This window comes from Eleutherodactylus coqui, chromosome 10, assembly GCF_035609145.1.
Source record: "Eleutherodactylus coqui strain aEleCoq1 chromosome 10, aEleCoq1.hap1, whole genome shotgun sequence".
NCBI lineage: Eukaryota > Metazoa > Chordata > Amphibia > Anura > Eleutherodactylidae > Eleutherodactylus > Eleutherodactylus coqui.
Window position 1 is genome coordinate 139577181 of NC_089846.1, and position 16905 is coordinate 139594085.

Sequence of the window (16905 nt, forward strand, 5' to 3'; positions counted from 1 at the left end):
ACCGAGTATCTGTCCTTACCGAGTACAAGTATCTGTCCTTACCGAGTACGAGTATCTGTCCTTCCCGAGTACGTGCATCTGTCCTTACCAATCAGGGGTATCGGTCCTCACCGAGTACGAGTATCTGTCCTTACCGAGTACGAGTATCTGTCCTTACCGAGTACAAGTATCTGTCCTTACCGAGTATGATTATCTGTCCTTACCGAGTATGCACATCTGTCCTTACCGAGTATAAGTATCTGTCCTAACCGAGTACGAGTATCTGTCGTTACCGAGTACGAGTATCTGTCCTTACCGAGTATGAGTACCTGCCCTTACCAAGTACGAGTATCTGTCCTTACCGAGTACAAGTATCTGTCCTTACCGAGTACACGTATCTGTCCATACCAAGAGCGCGTATCTGTCCTTACCGAGTATGAGTACCTGCCCTTACCAAGTACTAGTATCTGTCCTTACCGAGTACAAATATCTGTCCTTACCGAGTACAAGTATCTGTCCTTATCGAGTACGAGTATCTACCCTTACTGAGTACGAGTATTTGTTCTTACCGAGTACGAGTATCTGCCCTTACTGAGTACGCGTATCTGTCCTTACCAAGCACGCGTATCTGTCCTTACTGAGTTAGAGTATCTGTCCTTACCGAGTACAAGTATCTCTCCTTACCGAGTATCTGTCCTTACTGAGTACGAGTATCTGTCCTTACCGAGTATCTGTCCTTACCGAGTACAAGTATCTGTCCTTACCGAGTAGGTGTATCTATCCTCACCAAGTACGACTATCTGTCCTTACTGAGTATGAGTATCTGTCCTTACCGAGTACGAGTATCTGTCCTTACCGACTACGTGCATCTGTCCTTACCGAGTACGTGTATCTGTCATCACCGAGTACGAGTATCTGTCCTTACCGAGTATGAGTATCCGTCCTCACCGAGTACAAGTATCTGTCCTTACCGAGTACAAGTATCTGTCCTTACCGAGTACAATTATCTGTCCTTACCGAGTATCTGTCCTTACCGAGTACGAGTATCTGTCCTTACCGAGTACGTGCATCTGTCCTTACCGTGTAGGTGTATCTGTCCTCACTGAGTACGAGTATCTGTCCTTACCGAGTACGAGTGTCTGTCCTTACGGAGTACGAGTATCTGTCCTTACCGAGTACAAGTATCTGTCCTTACCGAGTAGGAGTATCTGTGCTTACCGAGAACAAGTATCTGTCCTTACCGAGTACGAGTATCTGTCCTTACCGAGTACAAGTATCTGTCCTTACCGAGTATGAGTATCTGTCCTTACCGAGTACGAGTATCTGTCCTTACCGAGTACGAGCATCTGTCCTTACCGAGTACGAGTATCTGTCCTTACCGGGTACAGTATCTGTCCTTACGGAGTACAGGTATCTGTCCTTACCGAGTACGAGTATCTGTCCTTACCGAGCACAAGTATCTACCTTTACTGAGTAAGAGTATCTCTCCCTACCGAGTACGAGAATCTGTCCTTACCGAGTACGAGAATCTGTCCTTACCGAGTACGAGTATCTGTCCTCACAGAGTGCATGCATCTGCCCTTACCGAGTACGAGTATCTGTCCTTACCGAGTACAAGTATCTGTCCTCACCGAGTACGAGTATCTGTCCTTACCGAGTACGCGTATCTGTCCTTACCGAGTACAAGTATCTGTCCTTACCAAGTATGAGTATCTGTCCTCACCGAGTACGAGTATCTGTCCTTACTGAGTAGGAGTATCTTTCCTTACCGAGTACGAGTATCTGTCCTTACCGAGTACGAGTATCTGTCCTCACCGAGTGCATGTATCTGACCTTACCGAGTACGAGTATCTGTCCTTACCGAGTACGTCCATCTGTCCTTACCGAGTAGGTGTATCTGTCCTCACCAAGTACGAGTATCTGTCCTTACTGAGTACGAGCATCTGTCCTTACCGAGTACAAGTATCTGTCCTTACCGAGTACAAGTATCTGTCCTTACCGAGTATCTGTCCTTACCGAGTACAAGTATCTGTCCTTACCGAGTACGAGTATCTGTCCTTACCGAGTACGTGCATCTGTCCTTACCAATCAGGGGTATCTGTCCTCACCGAGTACGAGTATCTGTCCTTACCGAGTACGAGTATCTGTCCTTACCGAGTACAAGTATCTGTCCTTACCGAGTATGATTATCTGTCCTTACCGAGTATGCACATCTGTCCTTACCGAGTATAAGTATCTGTCCTAACCGAGTACGAGTATCTGTCGTTACCGAGTACGAGTATCTGTCCTTACCAAGTATGAGTACCTGCCCTTACCAAGTACGAGTATCTGTCCTTACCGAGTACAAGTATCTGTCCTTACCGAGTACACGTATCTGTCCATACCAAGAGCGCGTATCTGTCCTTACCGAGTATGAGTACCTGCCCTTACCAAGTACTAGTATCTGTCCTTACCGAGTACAAATATCTGTCCTTACCGAGTACAAGTATCTGTCCTTATCGAGTACGAGTATCTACCCTTACTGAGTACGCGTATCTGTCCTTACCAAGCACGCGTATCTGTCCTTACTGAGTTAGAGTATCTGTCCTTACCGAGTACAAGTATCTCTCCTTACCGAGTATCTGTCCTTACTGAGTACGAGTATCTGTCCTTACCGAGTACGTGCATCTGTCCTTACCAATCAGGGGTATCTGTCCTCACCGAGTACGAGTATCTGTCCTTACCGAGTACGAGTATCTGTCCTTACCGAGTACAAGTATCTGTCCTTACCGAGTATGATTATCTGTCCTTACCGAGTATGCACATCTGTCCTTACCGAGTATAAGTATCTGTCCTAACCGAGTACGAGTATCTGTCGTTACCGAGTACGAGTATCTGTCCTTACCGAGTATGAGTACCTGCCCTTACCAAGTACGAGTATCTGTCCTTACCGAGTACAAGTATCTGTCCTTACCGAGTACACGTATCTGTCCATACCAAGAGCGCGTATCTGTCCTTACCGAGTATGAGTACCTGCCCTTACCAAGTACTAGTATCTGTCCTTACCGAGTACAAATATCTGTCCTTACCGAGTACAAGTATCTGTCCTTATCGAGTACGAGTATCTACCCTTACTGAGTACGCGTATCTGTCCTTACCAAGCACGCGTATCTGTCCTTACTGAGTTAGAGTATCTGTCCTTACCGAGTACAAGTATCTCTCCTTACCGAGTATCTGTCCTTACTGAGTACGAGTATCTGTCCTTACCGAGTACGTGCATCTGTCCTTACCAATCAGGGGTATCTGTCCTCACCGAGTACGAGTATCTGTCCTTACCGAGTACGAGTATCTGTCCTTACCGAGTACAAGTATCTGTCCTTACCGAGTATGATTATCTGTCCTTACCGAGTACAAGTATCTCTCCTTACCGAGTATCTGTCCTTACCGAGTACGTGCATCTGTCCTTACCGAGTACGTATGTCTGTCCTCACCGAGTACGAGTATCTGTCCTTACCGAGTATGAGTATCTATCCTCACCGAGTACGAGTATCTGTCCTTACCGAGTACAAGTATCTGTCCTTACCGAGTAGGTGTATCTATCCTCACCAAGTACGAGTATCTGTCCTTACTGAGTATGAGTATCTGTCCTTACCGAGTACAAGTATCTGTCCTTACCGAGTACGTGCATCTGTCCTTACCGAGTACGTGTATCTGTCATCACCGAGTACGAGTATCTGTCCTTACCGAGTATGAGTATCCGTCCTCACCGAGTACAAGTATCTGTCCTTACCGAGTACAAGTATCTGTCCTTACCGAGTACAAGTATCTGTCCTTACCGAGTATCTGTCCTTACCGAGTACGAGTATCTGTCCTTACCGAGTACGTGCATCTGTCCTTACCGTGTAGGTGTATCTGTCCTCACTGAGTACGAGTATCTGTCCTTACGGAGTACGAGTGTCTGTCCTTACGGAGTACGAGTATCTGTCCTTACCGAGTACAAGTATCTGTCCTTACCGAGTAGGAGTATCTGTGCTTACCGAGAACAAGTATCTGTCCTTACCGAGTACGAGTATCTGTCCTTACCGAGTACAAGTATCTGTCCTTACCGAGTACCAGTATCTGTCCTTACCGAGTATGAGTATCTGTCCTTACCGAGTACGAGTATCTGTCCTTACCGAGTACGAGCATCTGTCCTTACCGAGTACGAGTATCTGTCCTTACCGGGTACAGTATCTGTCCTTACGGAGTACAGGTATCTGTCCTTACTGAGTACGAGTATCTGTCCTTACCGAGCACAAGTATCTACCTTTACTGAGTACGAGTATCTCTCCTTACCGAGTACGAGAATCTGTCCTTACCGAGTACGAGTATCTGTCCTCACAGAGTGCGTGTATCTGCCCTTACCGAGTACGAGTATCTGTCCTTACCGAGTACAAGTATCTGTCCTCACCGAGTACGAGTATCTGTCCTTACCGAGTACGCGTATCTGTCCTTACCGAGTACAAGTATCTGTCCTTACCGAGTATGAGTATCTGTCCTCACCGAGTACGAGTATCTGTCCTTACCGAGTACGAGTATCTGTCCTTACCGAGTACAAGTATCTGTCCTCACCGAGTGCATGTATCTGACCTTACCGAGTACGAGTATCTGTCCTTACCGAGTACGTCCATCTGTCCTTACCGAGTACGAGTATCTGTCCTTACCGAGTACAAGTATCTGTCCTTACCGAGTACCAGCATCTGTCCTTACCGAGTACCAGTATCTGTCCTTACCGAGTATGAGTATCTGTCCTTACCGAGTACAAGTATCTGTCCTTACGGAGTACAGGTATCTGTCCTTACCGAGTACGAGTATCTGTCCTTACCGAGTACAAGTATCTACCTTTACTGAGTACGAGTATCTCTCCTTACCGAGTACGAGAATCTGTCCTTACCGAGTACGAGTATCTGTCCTCACAGAGTGCGTGTATCTGCCGTTACCGAGTACGAGTATCTGTCCTTACCGAGTACAAGTATCTGTCCTCACCGAGTACGAGTATCTGTCCTTACCGAGTACGCGTATCTGTCCTTACCAAGTACAAGTATCTGTCCTTACCGAGTATGAGTATCTGTCCTCACCGAGTACGAGTATCTGTCCTTACCGAGTAGGAGTATCTTTCCTTACCGAGTACGAGTATCTGTCCTTACCGAGTACGAGCATCTGTCCTTACCGAGTACGAGTATCTGTCCTTACCGGGTACAGTATCTGTCCTTACGGAGTACAGGTATCTGTCCTTACCGAGTACGAGTATCTGTCCTTACCGAGCACAAGTATCTACCTTTACTGAGTAAGAGTATCTCTCCCTACCGAGTACGAGAATCTGTCCTTACCGAGTACGAGAATCTGTCCTTACCGAGTACGAGTATCTGTCCTCACAGAGTGCATGCATCTGCCCTTACCGAGTACGAGTATCTGTCCTTACCGAGTACAAGTATCTGTCCTCACCGAGTACGAGTATCTGTCCTTACCGAGTACGCGTATCTGTCCTTACCGAGTACAAGTATCTGTCCTTACCAAGTATGAGTATCTGTCCTCACCGAGTACGAGTATCTGTCCTTACTGAGTAGGAGTATCTTTCCTTACCGAGTACGAGTATCTGTCCTTACCGAGTACGAGTATCTGTCCTCACCGAGTGCATGTATCTGACCTTACCGAGTACGAGTATCTGTCCTTACCGAGTACGTCCATCTGTCCTTACCGAGTAGGTGTATCTGTCCTCACCAAGTACGAGTATCTGTCCTTACTGAGTACGAGCATCTGTCCTTACCGAGTACAAGTATCTGTCCTTACCGAGTACAAGTATCTGTCCTTACCGAGTATCTGTCCTTACCGAGTACAAGTATCTGTCCTTACCGAGTACGAGTATCTGTCCTTACCGAGTACGTGCATCTGTCCTTACCAATCAGGGGTATCTGTCCTCACCGAGTACGAGTATCTGTCCTTACCGAGTACGAGTATCTGTCCTTACCGAGTACAAGTATCTGTCCTTACCGAGTATGATTATCTGTCCTTACCGAGTATGCACATCTGTCCTTACCGAGTATAAGTATCTGTCCTAACCGAGTACGAGTATCTGTCGTTACCGAGTACGAGTATCTGTCCTTACCAAGTATGAGTACCTGCCCTTACCAAGTACGAGTATCTGTCCTTACCGAGTACAAGTATCTGTCCTTACCGAGTACACGTATCTGTCCATACCAAGAGCGCGTATCTGTCCTTACCGAGTATGAGTACCTGCCCTTACCAAGTACTAGTATCTGTCCTTACCGAGTACAAATATCTGTCCTTACCGAGTACAAGTATCTGTCCTTATCGAGTACGAGTATCTACCCTTACTGAGTACGCGTATCTGTCCTTACCAAGCACGCGTATCTGTCCTTACTGAGTTAGAGTATCTGTCCTTACCGAGTACAAGTATCTCTCCTTACCGAGTATCTGTCCTTACTGAGTACGAGTATCTGTCCTTACCGAGTACGTGCATCTGTCCTTACCAATCAGGGGTATCTGTCCTCACCGAGTACGAGTATCTGTCCTTACCGAGTACGAGTATCTGTCCTTACCGAGTACAAGTATCTGTCCTTACCGAGTATGATTATCTGTCCTTACCGAGTATGCACATCTGTCCTTACCGAGTATAAGTATCTGTCCTAACCGAGTACGAGTATCTGTCGTTACCGAGTACGAGTATCTGTCCTTACCGAGTATGAGTACCTGCCCTTACCAAGTACGAGTATCTGTCCTTACCGAGTACAAGTATCTGTCCTTACCGAGTACACGTATCTGTCCATACCAAGAGCGCGTATCTGTCCTTACCGAGTATGAGTACCTGCCCTTACCAAGTACTAGTATCTGTCCTTACCGAGTACAAATATCTGTCCTTACCGAGTACAAGTATCTGTCCTTATCGAGTACGAGTATCTACCCTTACTGAGTACGCGTATCTGTCCTTACCAAGCACGCGTATCTGTCCTTACTGAGTTAGAGTATCTGTCCTTACCGAGTACAAGTATCTCTCCTTACCGAGTATCTGTCCTTACTGAGTACGAGTATCTGTCCTTACCGAGTACGTGCATCTGTCCTTACCAATCAGGGGTATCTGTCCTCACCGAGTACGAGTATCTGTCCTTACCGAGTACGAGTATCTGTCCTTACCGAGTACAAGTATCTGTCCTTACCGAGTATGATTATCTGTCCTTACCGAGTACAAGTATCTCTCCTTACCGAGTATCTGTCCTTACCGAGTACGTGCATCTGTCCTTACCGAGTACGTATGTCTGTCCTCACCGAGTACGAGTATCTGTCCTTACCGAGTATGAGTATCTATCCTCACCGAGTACGAGTATCTGTCCTTACCGAGTACAAGTATCTGTCCTTACCGAGTAGGTGTATCTATCCTCACCAAGTACGAGTATCTGTCCTTACTGAGTATGAGTATCTGTCCTTACCGAGTACAAGTATCTGTCCTTACCGAGTACGTGCATCTGTCCTTACCGAGTACGTGTATCTGTCATCACCGAGTACGAGTATCTGTCCTTACCGAGTATGAGTATCCGTCCTCACCGAGTACAAGTATCTGTCCTTACCGAGTACAAGTATCTGTCCTTACCGAGTACAAGTATCTGTCCTTACCGAGTATCTGTCCTTACCGAGTACGAGTATCTGTCCTTACCGAGTACGTGCATCTGTCCTTACCGTGTAGGTGTATCTGTCCTCACTGAGTACGAGTATCTGTCCTTACGGAGTACGAGTGTCTGTCCTTACGGAGTACGAGTATCTGTCCTTACCGAGTACAAGTATCTGTCCTTACCGAGTAGGAGTATCTGTGCTTACCGAGAACAAGTATCTGTCCTTACCGAGTACGAGTATCTGTCCTTACCGAGTACAAGTATCTGTCCTTACCGAGTACCAGTATCTGTCCTTACCGAGTATGAGTATCTGTCCTTACCGAGTACGAGTATCTGTCCTTACCGAGTACGAGCATCTGTCCTTACCGAGTACGAGTATCTGTCCTTACCGGGTACAGTATCTGTCCTTACGGAGTACAGGTATCTGTCCTTACTGAGTACGAGTATCTGTCCTTACCGAGCACAAGTATCTACCTTTACTGAGTACGAGTATCTCTCCTTACCGAGTACGAGAATCTGTCCTTACCGAGTACGAGTATCTGTCCTCACAGAGTGCGTGTATCTGCCCTTACCGAGTACGAGTATCTGTCCTTACCGAGTACAAGTATCTGTCCTCACCGAGTACGAGTATCTGTCCTTACCGAGTACGCGTATCTGTCCTTACCGAGTACAAGTATCTGTCCTTACCGAGTATGAGTATCTGTCCTCACCGAGTACGAGTATCTGTCCTTACCGAGTACGAGTATCTGTCCTTACCGAGTACAAGTATCTGTCCTCACCGAGTGCATGTATCTGACCTTACCGAGTACGAGTATCTGTCCTTACCGAGTACGTCCATCTGTCCTTACCGAGTACGAGTATCTGTCCTTACCGAGTACAAGTATCTGTCCTTACCGAGTACCAGCATCTGTCCTTACCGAGTACCAGTATCTGTCCTTACCGAGTATGAGTATCTGTCCTTACCGAGTACAAGTATCTGTCCTTACGGAGTACAGGTATCTGTCCTTACCGAGTACGAGTATCTGTCCTTACCGAGTACAAGTATCTACCTTTACTGAGTACGAGTATCTCTCCTTACCGAGTACGAGAATCTGTCCTTACCGAGTACGAGTATCTGTCCTCACAGAGTGCGTGTATCTGCCGTTACCGAGTACGAGTATCTGTCCTTACCGAGTACAAGTATCTGTCCTCACCGAGTACGAGTATCTGTCCTTACCGAGTACGCGTATCTGTCCTTACCAAGTACAAGTATCTGTCCTTACCGAGTATGAGTATCTGTCCTCACCGAGTACGAGTATCTGTCCTTACCGAGTAGGAGTATCTTTCCTTACCGAGTACGAGTATCTGTCCTTACCGAGTACGAGTATCTGTCCTTACCGAGTACGAGTATCTGTCCTCACCGAGTGCATGTATCTGACCTTACCGAGTACGAGTATCTGTCCTTACCGAGTACGTCCATCTGTCCTTACTGAGTAGGTGTATCTGTCCTCACCAAGTACGAGTATCTGTCCTTACTGAGTACGAGCATCTGTCCTTACCGAGTATAAGTATCTGTCCTTACCGAGTACAAGTATCTGTCCTTACCGAGTATCTGTCCTTACCGAGTACAAGTATCTGTCCTTACCGAGTACGAGTATCTGTCCTTACCGAGTACGTGCATCTGTCCTTACCAATCAGGGGTATCTGTCCTCACCGAGTACGAGTATCTGTCCTTACCGAGTACATGTATCTGTCCTTACCGAGTATGATTATCTGTCATTACCGAGTATGCACATCTGTCCTTACCGAGTATAAGTATCTGTCCTAACCGAGTACGAGTATCTGTCCTTACCGAGTACAAGTATCTGTCCTTACCGAGTATGAGTATCTGTCCTTACCGAGTACGAGTATCTGTCCTTACCGAGTACGAGCATCTGTCCTTACCGAGTACGAGTATCTGTCCTTACCGAGTACGCGTATCTGTCCTTACCGAGTACAAGTATCTGTCCTTACCGAGTATGATTATCTGTCCTCACCGAGTACGAGTATCTGTCCTTACCGAGTAGGAGTATCTTTCCTTACCGAGTACGAGTATCTGTCCTTACCGAGTACGAGTATCTGTCCTCACCGAGTGCATGTATCTGACCTTACCGAGTACGAGTATCTGTCCTTACCGAGTACGTCCATCTGTCCTTACCGAGTAGGTGTATCTGTCCTCACCAAGTACGAGTATCTGTCCTTACTGAGTACGAGCATCTGTCCTTACCGAGTATAAGTATCTGTCCTTACCGAGTACAAGTATCTGTCCTTACCGAGTACAAGTATCTGTCCTTACCGAGTACGAGTATCTGTCCTTACCGAGTACGTGCTTCTGTCCTTACCAATCAGGGGTATCTGTCCTCACCCAGTACGAGTATCTGTCCTTACCGAGTACGAGTATCTGTCCTTACCGAGTACGAGTATCTGTCCTTACCGAGTACAAGTATCTGTCCTCACCGAGTATGATTATCTGTCCTTACCGAGTATGCACATCTGTCCTTACCGAGTATAAGTATCTGTCCTAACCGAGTACGAGTATCTGTCCTTACCGAGTACGAGTATCTGTCCTTACCGAGTACAAGTATCTGTCCTTACCGAGTACGAGTATCTGTCCTTACCGAGTACGAGCATCTGTCCTTACCGAGTACGAGTATCTGTCCTTACCGAGTACAAGTATCTGTCCTTACCGAGTATGAGTATCTGTCCTCACCAAGTGCGTGTATCTGTCCTTACCGAGTACGAGTATCTGTCCTTACCGAGTACAAGTATCTGTCCTCACTGAGTACGAGTATCTGTCCTTACCGAGTACAAGTATCTAGGTACTCTGTGCCTTCTTTTAATCAGATACAGCGCCACTCTTGTCCAGGGGCAATGTCTAGTATTGCAGCTCAGCCCCATTCTTTTGAATAGGGCTAAGCTGCAATACCAGAAACAGTCCAGGAACAAGAGTGGCGCTGTTTCAATTTTAAAAAAAATAGTACGAGAAATTGTCATAATGACAACATAATAATCATCCACATTTTGCCTGTACAGCCCCTATAGTCCCCGTACAGCCCTATAGTCCCCGTACAGCCCCTATAGTCCCCGTACAGCCCCTATAGTCCCCGTACAGCCCCTGTAGTCCCCGTACAGCCCCTATAGTCCCTGTACAGCCGCTATAGTCCCTGTACAGCCCCTATAGTCCCCATACATCCCCTATAGTCCCCGTACAGCCCCTATAGTCCCTGTACAGCCCCTGTAGTCCCCGTACAGCCCCTATAGTCCCCGTACAGCCCCTTTAGTCCCCATACAGCCCCTATAGTCCCTGTACAGCCCCTGTAGTCTCTGTACAGCACCTATAGTCCCTGTGCAGCCCCTATAGTCTCTGTGCAGCCCCTATAGTCCCTGCACAGCCCCTATAGTCCCCGTACAGCCCCTATAGTCCCCGTACAGCCCCTATAGTCCCTGTACAGCCCCTATAGTCCCCGTACATCCCCTATAGTCCCTGTACAGCCCCTGTAGTCCCTGTACAGCCCCTATAGTCCCCGCCCAGCCCCTATAGTCCCTGTACAGCCCCTATAGTCCCTGTACAGCCCGGCCTGAAGGACAGATACTGTTTCTCCTTTTTTTTAATCCATTCTTCTTGTTTTGGCTTCAACAAAATCCGATAAAACTCTCCAGCCGCCGGCTTCTGACTGATTGCCATCATTTTACTACCACGGACATCATGATTATTATTAGTATTGCTGTTTACAGGTTCATTATGTCTACAGCCACCTGTAGTAACGAGCCTTCAGGATAATAGCTTAATTATGCAGATTCCAATATTCTGATGCCGGGAAGAACACTTTATCACACATAGTTGCTGCATTACTAATGCAAGCCTCCCAAGGTCAGGATCAACATGAAATGTTAGCCATAAACGTCCATCTGTCAGCAGACTACGGCCAATAAGATCAAATTTATGTGCTATACTATGGCTATACATCTGTAGCCCGGACAAACCGATGTTACTACTGACCGCTGTGCAACCGGAATTTACAGATCATAGGAAAATACTATTTCTATGCAACTAAAAGTTCAATATCAAAAAGGAGTAGATACTACATGTCTATAGGAACATTACAAGGAGCGCCGTACCATAGCTAGAGGTCTGTCCAAAGTAACAAATCACTGAGTCATTGTAGAGTAACCAAGACCCTGTACCAATCCACCATGGTTGGTTCTTAGCCATTAATTGTGACGCACTCCTATATCTTACACTTCAACAGCGCCACATAATACTCTGGTGGCAACATTTGGTACTTTTTGGGGTTCTGGCCCATAGTTTATTCACCAGAGACCTGATTTAATTAAGTATGTGTGTATCTCATTCACAGACAGCTTTGTCTTTTCGACACCCACCTGTAAATCAGGCTGTCATCTGTTGAGCTGTTGTACTGAATCTGGTACATCCGGATCCCAGGAATATTCCTATCTAGAAACCACTGTATAAGAGCTGAATTGTGGCTCAGTTCAGCAGTTATCACCTTTCGTTCTGGGTGGTTCATAGAGTCATTGTTGGAGGCTCCAGGCTTAGCTGGTGTGAGAATATCTGAAGGCCCCTTATCGGGTCTGTGCCCCCTTTGACTAGCATTGGCTGGATGAGGTAGGGGGCTTACCGACAGCTCTACAGGTGCTGTGGCATCCCCGGCAGTATTTGATGCAATGCAAGTAAACAAGCCGCTGTCTCTTACGGTGGTGATGATGATTTCCAAGGTCCCATTTTCATAAGAGACAGCTCGAGTGGAATTCGATACGACCTTACCTTCTGGTGACACCCAATGAATGGAAGGCTCGGGGTCACCAACAGCTTTGCACTTCAGAACAACTGCTTCTCCCTCCATTACTAATATGTGTGGTGAGTGATGTGTGATGACCGGAGGGTCACACATGAACTCTTCCTCTGCAATGCTCCAGAAATACTTCCCTAGAAGATTAGTGGGTGATGCACATGTCTCGAGATCATCTTCCCTAGTCAATCGCCTGAGCCATAGAAGCTCACAATTACAGTGCAAAGGATTTCCCCCAAATCCCAACACAAGGGATGACAGGGGGGATCCCTTAGACTTCGCATAGACTGGAATGCGTAGGAATAAAGGATCTGGAGGAATAGTCTTCAGTTTATTTGAAGTCATGTCCAGTCTGGCCAGTTTGTGAAGATTGGTGAAAACACCACTGGGCACAAAGTCAATGAGGTTGTGGTCAAGACTCAAAGAATTTACATTGGTCAATTTTGAAATGGTTTGCCAAGGAATGTTAGCCAGATTGTTGTAGGAAAGGTCCAGGTCTTCCAATGTGCCTAAAAAATCCTGAAAAGACCCTGGAGAGATTTCACTGAGCTGGTTGTTGCTGAGGATGAGATGTCTCAAATTCTGAAGTCCTCTAAGTTGCTCGTACCCCATGGTAAGTATACGGTTGCTGTCCAGGTGTAATGCACGTAGCCCACGAAGATCAGCAAAGGTGAAAGGCGTGATTTGGCTGATGGTGTTTCGGGATAGTGTGAGGTGGAGAAGACGGGTCATGTTGGTGAAATCTTTTCTTCTGATCACTGTGATGAAGTTGTCAGTGAGTCTCAGCTCTACCGTCCGCCTATCAATGACTGATGGTACGAACAGCAGTCCGGTTTTAGCACATAGGATTGCCAAGGATTGTGCAAGGTTCTGGCATATACATCTTTTGGGACATAACTGAGCACCTGTTACACTCAAAGTGAGCGTTAACATCCAGAGGATAATCCCCTTCATGATTCCAGAGCTGTGAAGGAAGAGGTATATGGAGTTAGTATAGCTAGAGGTGTGAAATGGGTAAATTCAGATTAGTTCACTTAAAAAAACACTAATTATTAAAATCAAAGGATTTTACGTAGTTGATATGACATAAAGATGTAGTCAATGGGGATCCAACCATTAGGATGCCCATTACCTATTAGTGAGGTGGGGGTACATACCTAGTCGGTCAGCACATGGGAGTTATGGAAACAACCAAGCTCCCTGCTCTCTGATATATCATTGGAAATCCTGTTTCAAATTGAGGGACCACATCAATCAATAAATGAGACACAAGAATCACAAAGAAATGTTACAAAGACGGGGACTTTTTCCCAAAAAATAATTTTTTTAAGTGGCCCTCCAGTTTTGGGACAAAATTCTGTCACATGACGGGAGAGAGGCATATTATCTATAGCTGTTCTTCTCTCCATCCACCAGTTCCAGGCCCCATTTTTGAATGTCCAAAACGGCTACAACAATTTTCTATCTACCTGCCACACACTGTGTACTGCTCTCTGACTGGCCAGTGCTGATCACATGAGCAGCTCTGCCCAGTCAGAGAGTAGATATAGCGCACTGGAAGTCTAACACTACCAGTATACTGTGTGGATGAGGTAGTCTGAAGACTGCATTGGACATCTTGGCCAAAAACAGGAATCAGAACTGGTGGGTTAAAGAACAAAAGAGAATAACAACTGCAGGCAATATATCCCTTCTGGTTCCAGGACAGAATTTTGTACCTAAAACAGAGGGTCACTTTAAGTCCACAGGGTATGCCATAAATGGCTGATAGTGTGGTGTCCTGTGAGAGACGCCAAAATAAACCTGTCGCAGCCTATAAGTAACGCCAGAAATGGTAGCACTCCTGCTTGGGATACTGCAGGGAAATGAGTCGCTAGCGAAACATACCACAGGAGTTGGGAGGGTGTAGTCTGTGGACCTGTCATGGCAGCACTTCATCAATGAATAGCTAAGCGCTGTCTGTAATTGGCTGAACGTTCAGCCAATCAGCACAGCCCTTTCAGGAGGCGGGCATTTTTAAATCCCCGCCTGCTGAAAGTGCTGGACAGCAGTGTCGGGGAGCCAGCAGGAGGACGCGTGTGAGCGGCAGAGAGATAAGTAAAGTTTTTTTTGTTTTTTTAACCAGCTAGGGATGATTTTCAGGGACGGGCTTATATTTTAAGCCCTTCCCCGAAAATCATGCTGCGGGGGCTGCCACAAAACCACTGCTTTCAATGGGGCTGGCAGCAGCGCCGAACCCCATTGAAAGCAATGGGATAGCATCCTGGACTTCTGCCACAGCTGTCTCAGTTGTGGCAGAAGTCCGTGGTATTCTCCCTATGTTATCAATGGGGCTAGCGCTGCTGCCGCCGGCCCCATTGGAATCACTGAGTGATATCGCAGATTTTTTCTCTGTGATGCGAAGCTGGAGTGAAAAATGGCAAATGAGTATGGGACCTGCGCCTATTGGCAGAAATGTGATCCCTTGACCCCTTCCTGCCTAGTGAGGAAGTCTCTGGTCACCAGATCCAAGAGAAGAAAGAATGGAGAGTTAGCTGCGCATGTGCTCGGCTGTTTCTGTAACTCCCATAGACGTAAATGGAGAGAGTCGTGCAAAGACACCTATTTAGTCCATGCCTGAATGTGAGGGTCAGGTCAGAAGACCCTCATTCTGGAGATAGCTGTGCATCCCAAAGGTAGATATGTAATTTTAGATGGTAATACCCCTTCAATTTCACTGGTTGGCATGTAATTCTGCATTTCCAATGCAGTTACTTTTGTGGCAATAGCAGTTGATCACTACGGGTTATAGAAGCTGGATCTACAGTGATCAACTTCTATTAAATGTTGGTACTCCATGTTATACATAGTGCAGAGTCTGAGGGGATGGAGCCGGACATGGAGATTCAACACTATACCATAGGACATAATCTCTGCATTACGCTCCACCCTCTCAGCCGTGTTACGGTGGAACCTGAGAAGACCTCCAAAATGGTGAAAATGAAGATTCCAACAGAATGAGCCAGACCTGGTATGCTAAACATTTGTTAATGTATGGTACAGAGGGGGCCAGAAAATAGCTGCCATATGCCTGTGTAACACCAGTAGACGCGCGTCTCACCATATATACGGTGCATGCTGAGAGCGGTACTGCACATAATAGAGAATGTCTAAACCTGCTCTTCTACTTTCAATATATCACCATCCTCTTGCTGTCATACACAAGACCTTCGGCCAGGATGATTTGGGGGTCTCGAATGCGGAATGATACCGTATGTCATTTTCTGTAGATGTTTTACAAAAACCTTGTGAAACCTTTTCCAATCTGTGATGGATGTTCCCTGTTTTAGTTATTCAAGGTTGTAGACTATTACAATACGGCTGACAGAGGAGGATTGTGGAGGGAAACTTGGAAATGGTGTGGGGAGATAATCAGACGAAGATGGCCCTGCGGTGTAATCTGACATAATCCGGATTCCACTCATTATGAATTCCTTCACCATTATATTACAGCCTGGTTATTGGCTGCGTTTATAACATTGTGATTTTGGTATAATCCAGCTGGAAAGATTAGGTTACAGAGGTGGTCTCCATCCTGTGCCTCTCCAATCATTGCACAACTACAATTCCTAGTATGCTGTCAGTAAATGCAGGGAGAAGTAGTTCTGTAACCGCTGGAAAGTCACAGATTGGAGGCACTATCCTACCAAAAGTCATTGGACACCTGAGCAAGAATCAAAAGTAGTGTTTATTTCCATATGTTAATACTTAGTGGGGCTCCCTCGGCCCTAATGACATCAGATACTCTCTGTGGCATACTTTCTACTAATGTCTGATACACATCAGATTGTATTGCCCTCCATTCATACTGCAAATGTCTGGTACGTTTTCTCAAAGAAGATGTATTGGCTTGTCTACAGTGGTACAAGGGGCACCATTATTGGAAAGTTTAGCAATGGCAGAACGTTCCATGGAGTGATGAATCGCACTACTGATTCAAATCAGATGGACGTACCTGGGTGTGGAGAATGTCTGGGGAACGCCTTTAGCCATTGTGTATTGCACAAACAGTTAAAGGGATTCTCCAGAGGCTCGGCAAAATTTCCCTAAGATTTCCAAACGTCCATCTTAATAGTCAAACTGAACTCCGGTACCTTGTTTTTACTGTTCGTTGCCACCGCTGCTTTCCATCAGTTTCAGATTTCCACATTATTTAAAGTGGCTACTGGAGAGTGCAAAACTACATTTCCCACAATTCCGCATGGCCAGTAACTGATGAGGTCATAGCTGCACAAACTACGTCATCATTACACAATTTGAAAGCAGTGAGCATGCCTGACCAATAAAACAGGTTGTAATCAGTGGATGCCAATGGAGAACTAAGGGGGAGGGGGACCGCAGGTAAAGGGACATCTCTGCAGCTTTGCAGAACGAGTTATAACATTATATTGCAGAATTACATGTTATACCTTGTG

The 16905-nt window shown here is 46.2% G+C and overlaps 1 protein-coding gene across 1 annotated transcript in view; it reads right to left on the reverse strand.

Moving 5' to 3' along the window:
* The window catches only part of LOC136580973 (leucine-rich repeat and fibronectin type III domain-containing protein 1-like protein), an 81387-nt gene that overhangs the window by 45845 nt on the left and 18637 nt on the right, over positions 1-16905 (reverse strand). Inside the window, exon 2 of the mRNA XM_066581920.1 lies at positions 12024-13415. Within this exon, the coding sequence (XP_066438017.1) occupies positions 12024-13415 (1392 nt within the window). The remainder of the gene's footprint in view (positions 1-12023; positions 13416-16905) is intronic.